The sequence below is a fragment of the Sinocyclocheilus anshuiensis genome, unplaced genomic scaffold (genome assembly GCF_001515605.1).
Source record: "Sinocyclocheilus anshuiensis isolate Anshui unplaced genomic scaffold, SAMN03320099.WGS_v1.1 scaffold1170, whole genome shotgun sequence".
In the NCBI taxonomy this organism is placed as follows: Eukaryota; Metazoa; Chordata; class Actinopteri; order Cypriniformes; family Cyprinidae; genus Sinocyclocheilus; species Sinocyclocheilus anshuiensis.
Window position 1 is genome coordinate 3,634,691 of NW_015538055.1, and position 9,158 is coordinate 3,643,848.

The following is a 9,158-nucleotide window of genomic DNA, read 5'->3' on the forward strand; positions in this document are numbered from 1 at the left end:
TTTTTTTTTTTTTTTGCATTAGCTTATAGGTAGAAGAATCTTTTACTATTTAACCAAATTATAAATATGAGACAGATTGCTACTATAAGGAGGTTCTGGTCGCCTGTGCTGATATTACTCTGGTCTGAGGGACAGTATGGAGATCAGGTGATAATTTTCTCTCTGACAGCAGCAGCAGAGTTCACATTCCCAAGTCTCAGAGTGTCTGAGAGTGTGATTTTCTCACCCTCTTGAGTAGCTTTATTCTTCACTGTCTCTTTACATGTGATCAGGCGCCAGATAAATGGGTCATGCATGCTTTTATGCTCAATAGAGCTTTAGTCTTATATTTAATATCTTGTGATGTTTAGTGCTAGTGTAAACGGTTTCATAACTTCTGTATCTACTGTAAAGGGATAATCCACCTAAAAATAAAAATGATGTCATTATTTACTCACCCTCAAATTGTTCCAAACCTCTGAGTTTCTTTCTTCTCTTGAACACAAAAGAAGATATTTTGAAGAATGTGGGTAACCAAACTATTACTACCATAGTATGGAGAAGAAAAAAAAAACATTACTATGGAAGACAATGGGGACCATAAAGTGTTTGGTCACCCACATTCTTCAAAATATCTTATTTTGTGTTCAGAAATTAATATAGGTTTGGGACAACATGTGAGTGAATAAATAATGACAGAAATTAAATTTTCGGGTGAACTATCCCTTTAATTGCAGTTGCAGCATGTAGACTACTGTCCGTTTAAGACCTGCACGCATCTAATATACAGGCACGCATCCATTTCTCTCAGGTGTTTACTTTCATTTTAAACATAATTAACTGAGTCTATACATAAACCTTGTGTGTTTTGACAGTATTAGCACAAAACATAACTTAGTTCAGTAATCAGGCACTGTTTGACGGGCTTTTTTGTGCGCGTGCTTTGGGAGTGCTCAGAAAAAGCGCTTGTCAGAACAGCACACGAATGAAACGTTTAACCAGTAAGGCTTTAAAAGGGTCATATGATGTTGCTAAAAAGAACATTATTTTGTGTATTTGGTGTAATGAAATGTGTTTATGCGGTTAAGATATTTCTTCAAAAGCAGATCGTAGAGACATATCGTCCACGATCAAAAATCTTCATATCGCACACCCCAACCCTCGGCAGAATTCGCGGACCGGGGGCACGTAACGTAGCCTTTCTCCACATATAGTGCGATCTGAACCCTAAACACGTTTTGTCAAAAAAGCCGGTTTTGTCCACTTTCAAGGCATCGCGAGTTCACATTTTACTGCAGAAGCCGACAAGCGCCATTGTTGTTTTTGAACAGAAGCCGACAAGTCCATTTTAGCGAATCAGCGTGCTGTATTCAGGTCAGGTGACAAGGCTACTTTCACTTTGAAAAGACGTGCTAGCTGAGAGGAGTTTCTTACAAAGATTAAACGAGTGTTTTTTTAAACTCTAAAACATGAAATGTGGAGTTATCTGCTTTTGCCAAAAAACGAAATGTGGAGTTATCTGCTTTTGCTATAAAACACACTTTTAATATGTAAAAAAACATAGCCTACTTTAAATGAACTTTAATTTGGTAAATTACCTGTATTTGTTTAAGTTATTATTACTTAATCAAAACAACCCAACTGCAGTTTGATTGATATTACTTGGAATGCGCAATAAAAAAACGTGATTTCAGAAAATAAAATTTAAAAATTTAAATGAAAATTATCGGTTTTTGCAAATGAACTCTTCATATGTATATATATATATATATATATATATGTGTGTGTGTGTGTGTGTGTGTGTGTACGCACATGTAAACAGTAATTTAATCAAATTATATTATAAGGCACTCAAAGCCATATTACATTTTGAATATGATCATGATGGAATGGGTTGCAGACACCAGTCCATTTTTTTAACAACAGCCTTGTTTACAATATAGCCTCTAGTGTTGCATGCATTGTGTCATAAAGAGCACAGGAAACAACAGGTTCAGAAAAGATAAGCGCTTCAACTTTATTACACATCAAGGTTCCAGAAGATACCATTCTTCTAAATAGGGGGCGGGGAGGGGTTTACACAGCCCTCTCCTTACTGCTGGTCATTTCATTCATTGAAAACAAACATATTTGTTTACATGTGCATACATCCATTCATCTGTATATACACTCATATTGTTTACATGTTTCAATTCATTCATTCATTCAAGAAGACCAATCATCTGCTTGCTTTGAGCATCCATAAAACCAAACAGCCCTTGTCAGTCCAATATCCACCTATCATCGGTTTTTATTTATACAATACATTATTTACAAAGAACAAGTTTGGTTGAGATGTTGAAAGTTTGGCTACATAATCGTGGGAAGAGTGATGCCCCACACCCTGCAACACAACCACAGGGTGCTAAATCGACAACTGCAACCTATCGAATGACAGGCAACCTCTAGAACAGCCTATCAGGTTTCAGGAACACCACTGTTACAGCCAATCAGAGCTCAGGAAAACGCAAGTGTAACAGGTTTCCAAAAGCAATTCCATCCGGAGTTGGTGGGGGAAAAAGGGAAGTCCCTGATGTCCATGTTACATTAATAAGCATCTTTTAAAAAATTAAGGAAACTGTACAGAACTGTACCATTCTCTTAAAAAGGTTGGATTACACATTTTACTAAAAAAGCAAATATTCCCCACAAAAAGATTGAACATAAGAACAGTGGACACATTTTAAAAATATGTCGAGATTCTGAAGGCAAAAAAATTATAATGAAACACCAACCATGAAATGTTAAATACTTTAACTCTTAAAAGAGAACCAACATTTCTATAAATTCAATAATTTACAGATTGTTCATTGTTTGTTTCATTTCAGCAGCAAACATGAGACATTGAGGGATTTTTTCTTTTTTTAAACCTGTTGCTGTGAGCTTACCATTGCCCCAGCAAGAGTTATTTTAAGCAAAAATAAACCTTATGAAATAAAAGATAAAACTGTAATGAAATAAAACAGCCTAAAAAAGGTTGCAAGCAACTTTGACTGGCTTCCAACATTTAACAGCAGAATGCTCAAAATGAAAAAAACAACAACAGCACTGCTGCCTGTAAAATCGACTTGCACTACAAGGTTTAGACGTTTAAGTATCATACTGAACTCTTATGGCACATTCTTGTGCGAGTTTTTGTTCAGTTTGACCAACTACTGGTGATACAATCTGATCAGAAACGTTAGTTCAGTCATGGGATTTACACACCCATGAATGTGATTGCTTGAATAAGCTCTTTATTGAGCCCAACCAGGGCTGTAAGGCCTCTATTCATTTGTGACGATAATAATAATAAAAAAAAAATGTCCGCCCCTCATCATTCACAAAATCTGTGTATTGTTCATCAGGTAGTCAGGTAATAATGAAAAAAAAAAATCGATTTACGGTAACCAAACCTGTGCATATATCATTGAAAAAAAAATTAAGTGAAAAAAAAAAAATTGTACCAAAATTTTTTTTTTTCTGGATGGGTTCTGTTTGGAAGCCAAAAAATATATGATATGCTTTAATCATTAGTAATTAGCATGAAAACAATAAACAAATAAAAAAAGGTTTTAAATATATAATAAAAAAAAAAAAAATAGGAAGTAAAAAAAAAAAAAAGAAATGAAATAATTTAAAAAGTGAATAGTACCAAGATGTTTCATAGTTCTGTTTGGAAGCCATATATACTCTATATGAGATATACATTAATTATTAAAAATTGTTTATTGATTTTCATGTTAAAAAGAGGTTTTAATAATAAAATTAAAATAAAAATATTAAAAATAATAATAAAATAAAATGGGGGTGAAGTTCTGTTTGGAGGCCAATATAAACACCACGGGATATAATGTGACCAAGTATGAAATGAAACATGGGTTTGACAGACATCACAGTGTTTGTTTGGCAGCATGAGGTCAGTCATGGCTCACAGTGCTGAAACACAGTGTGTGTGTGTCTGTGTAAACTCTTTCGTAAAATCCTGAGGTGAAAGTCGGGGTGTTTGAGGTTCTCCGTACTGGGTGTATGAAAGTGTCTAATTGAGAGCTGTATCACAATGTGTAATTCCAGATGTAATGGAAATATCTGGCAGTATTGACAGAAACGGGTACAATCAGCACTGTTGGGGACTGTCGTACAAACCCAACACAATATGGCTGCTTCGTAAAGAATTCCTGTACCAAAACAATTGTCGTACATTGGCTACTAGTGAAGTACCATCATTTACATAAATATTAATGTAACATTGCTTGAGAGACTACAACTACTACTGCAGTACCATTGGCCTTTACCTCAAACAGTGCCGTTTTACCACGTCTGATGGTAGAAATCGATTTGTACCGAGCCTGTAACAGTTGGACAGTAACGTCTGGTAATGTCTGAAGCACAGTGATAGTCCGCTTGTGAGAGATTTATGGTTAGTGGAATCCAGCATTTGTGAGGTCCGGATATGTGATGTTATGAGGTCTGTTTTGTCCATATGGTTTTGGTAGCGTCCGGGTGATAATGTGGTTCTGGAAAATGAGGTTAGTGAGTTTATTGAGGTCCAGTTTTCTGAGGTCCGGCTTGTGGTGAACGGGGAGAGATTTGAGTCTGGACTCTGGACGCTTGAAGATGCGGCGGCTTTATACTCTTCATTCTGGTGGAAAAAAAGGAGAAACGAATGTTAGTCAGATGATCAAAAGCCACAGACAACACAAAATAAACCCTAAAAGTACTATTTAGAGTAGAAACACACTGTTAATCTGCTTTTTTAGGAACACGCTAGTCTATAGCGCCCTCTAACACACAAAAACAAACAAATCTTCCCTTTCTTCGTTTATTTGAAAACACCACTCTTTCTTGGATCCTTCCTTCGGCCTGAGGAGTAACTGACCTTGCCAACGGTTGATAAACAAGCATCGTTTCCCTGGAAACACTCAACACAGATTTGAACAGCCTGAGAGGAGCCAAAAGCTTTATGACATCATCGCTCGGCACAAACACAGAGACAGAGCACAAGACCTGATGCAGACAATCTGCTCTCTTTCTGTTTGCCTCCCTTTATCCATTCACAAGTGTATGTGAGCCTCATCCGAAAGTGGCGCTCCTCACTCCTGCCCTGTTCAATCACACGTCTAATCCACTCAGACACACACAAACAACTACGAGCTGTTTTCATTATATAACACTCTCACTGACTGGGATTAAAAGATCAGAATGTAGACAGTCAGCATTAGTGCACACACACCTGTTCACCACCAATTCTGAAAACAAAGTGACGGCATTAAGACGTCACTCATATGTGCTGTAATTCTGGGCTTATGATTGCTCATGACTTCAGACACGGGGTTTAAAGTCAACATGAAAAGACATGCGCATTTCTAATGTGATGTGAAACTGGATATTTGATTTAAAAAAATGACATTTAGTCATTCTTGTGTTGTTTTAAACCTGTAGTACGCCTGTGTAAAGGTGCGGCGGTCCCATTAACTGTTGCTCTGTGAAATTTTTCAGCCGTAATCCAGTCATTCCATTAGGACTCCGCACAACTGGGAGTTTAACATGAGGAGTGAAAAAGTTCCCCACACAGATTTCACTCATGTTCAATTGGTCGTGCAAATTCGCCATGTTGACCAGCAGAAAGCTGCTTGGTTTGAAAATGAGTTATTCTTCATAAATCACTACACTACTGACAATAGATAAAGGATGCTGAAATTTGGGCTTGAACCCTAACGCAAACAGAGATGTTTGAATAATGTAATCGATCCCTTGCGGGACTGTCACTTTCCAGGTTCAAGAAAGACGTAAAAACACCATACATGTATCATAAAAATAGTCCATATGACGTGTGTGCTACGTTTCTACACGTCTTCTGAAGTCATATGATTGCTTTGTGTTAGGAATAGTCTAAAAATGAATTAATTCACAACTCTCCAGTGAACTGTTAAAATCAGTGACCAGTGAATCAGTGGAATTCAAGAACCGAATCAGTTTCATTTGTTAACCGAATCATTCAGTTTTTTGTGAACTGAATCAAAAGATTCATTCAAAAGATCCAACTGAAAAGAGTGAGCCGCACAAGCTGTAAAGACTACTTTGATGGTACATTTGCATCTTGAATGCTCTACTCCCTCATCTTTTTATTTATACATCACAGCAGAAAGAAAGAAGTCCAGAAAGTAAATGAGGTCAACTGTGATGCTCACTTTTACTAAGTTTACAAGTGTTTGTATCTGTGTACGTATTCCTGTACAAACCGCTGCCCTCTTTCCATCCAGCAGACATTATTCTGACACCAGCTCTGCCCTGGAATACATAACCTTGCCTGTATCGGAGTGAGCTTATTTGTTTAGACTGGTCTGATTTTGTTCCCAAACCTTTTACCTGAAGCTGCCGTTGCTTTGGACACAGTTGTCATGATGTCATACATGAAAGAGAACTAGCCATTACAACACAGAACGACTGACCTGATTTGTTATTTACATTCAAAACAAATACAGCTTCAATTCCTCACTTAACCTCTGAAACCAATCCTGGGATACTTTTCCATTACTTACTTTAATTGCACACAGAAATCATGACAGTAGGCCCTGTGATGGAGCTGAGGAGAAGTAGACCCCAGCACAGAGCTCATGGTTACGATTAGGCCCCAGTTTAAATCTATGGGAAGGACCAGGCCTGAGCTCAGAGCTGAAGAGGCAGCGGCTTGAGACAAACCTCAGCTATAAATACAGCACTGTGCAGCAGCTGAGCAGAGAGCCGCAGGTCTAATAGTGCAGCACTGAGAACATGAAAGCCCCCTTACATCTCCGCAGCAACCCCGACGTCAAGCGCTTTTATAGTGCGGCCATTTTTAGGGCCTCCTTCCTCTTTACTTAGAAAACCAGAGAGATGGAGAAAATTGCAGAGGGTGAAATTATAAGCTGCCGGACTGTGCAAACACGTAGCGTGGGAAAAAAAAAAAAAAGAAGTGAGGGAGCACCACCCAAAAATGCCGCTCCCGGAAGTCACAGCATCCCGGAATGAGGGGGAGGAGCTACTGGTAGAATTCTGCATTTCCAGAATTCAGATTCTAAAACTCTGTACCTGGAATTAGTGCACCACAGCATGCATGACGTGTCAATCACAAAATCGTCTTTATGATGTCAAAAAAGACAAGACTACAGAACTATTTAGCCATTTGTGTATGAACTTGATTCCAGTGTATGTTGCATCACAATACAGATTAACAAAATTGTCAAAACTGCACATAAAGAACCCCACATGTTATGTCCTATGTTCCAAGACTTGTCCAGGTTGTCCAGTTATATACCTTTTAACAGTCAAATATCTGTCAGACATTTACACAAATGGAAATCACAGAATGCATTGTAATGCAAAAGTAATACCATGACTACTAATATGTTTTATCCAAGATGGTGGACCCTACTCAGTACTGAAACCTAAAATAAAAAATAAAAATAAAAAAAACATTTCCATATAATAGAAAATATACTACAATACTGTTCAAAAGTTTGGAGTCAGTACTTTTTTTTGATACTTTTAATTCAACGAGGAAACATTAAATTGACCAAAAGTAACTGTAAAGACATGTATAATGTTACAAAAGATGTCTATGTCAAATAAATGCTGTTTACCGGAATAAATTGCATTTCAAAATATATTACAACAGAAAAAAGTTATCTTAAATTGTAATAATATTTCACAATATTACTGTTTTTGATCAAATAAATGCAAACTTGGTGAGCAAAAGAGACTTCTTTCAGAACATTAAAAACTTACTGACCCCAAACTTTTGAGTGTATTTCAATAGGCTACTAAATAAAAAAAATAAAAAATAAAGTACCTGGAAAACACCTTTTAAAAAAGGTAAAGTGTGTAATTTCTCCACCACAAGTGTCACAAAACTGCATTACAAAAATGATGACTGTTTCCAAACAGGTAGTCCCACACCAAAGCTCACACCATTGTTTGAGCTCATGTTATATCCGGCCCAACTGGGCTACTAAAACAGACTGTAACTCCATTTGGTGCTGCTAATGACACAGATATCTCATTCTTCACCTTCAACATCCCCTTACACTTCAAGGTTTTCCATGATCAGGACTGTGGGAACCCTGCGGGACTGTGGGAATATTCAGGTCTCTTTACAGCACTGATAATAATATCAACAACTTGACTTTCCCAAAGCTGGGACGTGTGCCTCTTCCATGCCTCCAACATATTGCATGCATCACATGCATGTGTTAAAATAAGCACATGTAATAGAAGCCAGCATTACAGCGTACTGTAACATCACACATACTCTCACAATACTGTAAGCTATAAGCTGTAAGCATACAGCGTCTGCAGAGGTGGGATTTGGAGCTTTACTCTGCAGAGAACCTTATAAGGCTGCGAGTGAGGGGTGGTGCTCATCTACCATCAGCTCAATTAACTAACGTCATTCAGCCGTGTAGCACACACACAGGCATACTGTGCCAGGATCCGGGAGAGTGGGGACATTTTTAGCCCGATGAAACTTCCACACACATCCATCCCCACGCGCTGCGAGGGATACGGTTACAGATGTGTGCCGCAGTGTGTGCTGTGATTCGGCTCGGCTGACGTCAGTACACAGGTCATATTCGCTGAGAGAGAACATCCAACGCTGACACCAACACACACACACACACAAACACACCACAGGCTCTTGATGAATTCAATCCCAGACTTCTGAAGTGAGAAGTGCTTACTTAAAGAGATAGTTCACTCAAAAATGCTAATTGTCATCATTTACTCACCCTCATGTCATTCCAAACTCATAAAACTTTAGTTAATCTTTCAATTTAAGCAATTTTTTGTGAAATCTGAGAAAGTCCAGGTAACCAAAATGTAAAAGATCCAAAAAGGTTATAAATAGGGATTCACAAATATATCGGCCAATAAACCGTATTGGTCGATAAAAGCAATTAACCGCACTATCGGCAATTGGCTAATTGTTTTAAAAAGCTGAGGATCAGGGCTGATTATATCCTGTTAATCTAAAGGGGGCAGAAAAACAAGTCTGAATGCAACTTTTGTGTGAAGAAGACATTGTGTAGAATATAGGGCTGTCAACCCATTATAAACGAGGCATTCGTTGCATCCAGTGGGGACATGATTATGGATTATAATGACTTATACTGTCTTTTTAC

At 37.7% G+C, this 9,158-nt stretch overlaps 1 protein-coding gene across 1 annotated transcript in view; it reads right to left on the reverse strand.

Annotated features, from left to right (window-relative positions):
- Positions 1-3,807: 3,807 nt before the first annotated feature.
- LOC107683387 (insulin receptor substrate 1-B-like) overlaps positions 3,808-9,158 on the reverse strand; it is a 21,075-nt gene continuing 15,724 nt past the window's right edge. The window contains exon 2 of the mRNA XM_016479445.1: positions 3,808-4,639. Coding sequence (XP_016334931.1) covers positions 4,635-4,639 — 5 coding nt within the window. The 3' untranslated portion in view covers positions 3,808-4,634. The remainder of the gene's footprint in view (positions 4,640-9,158) is intronic.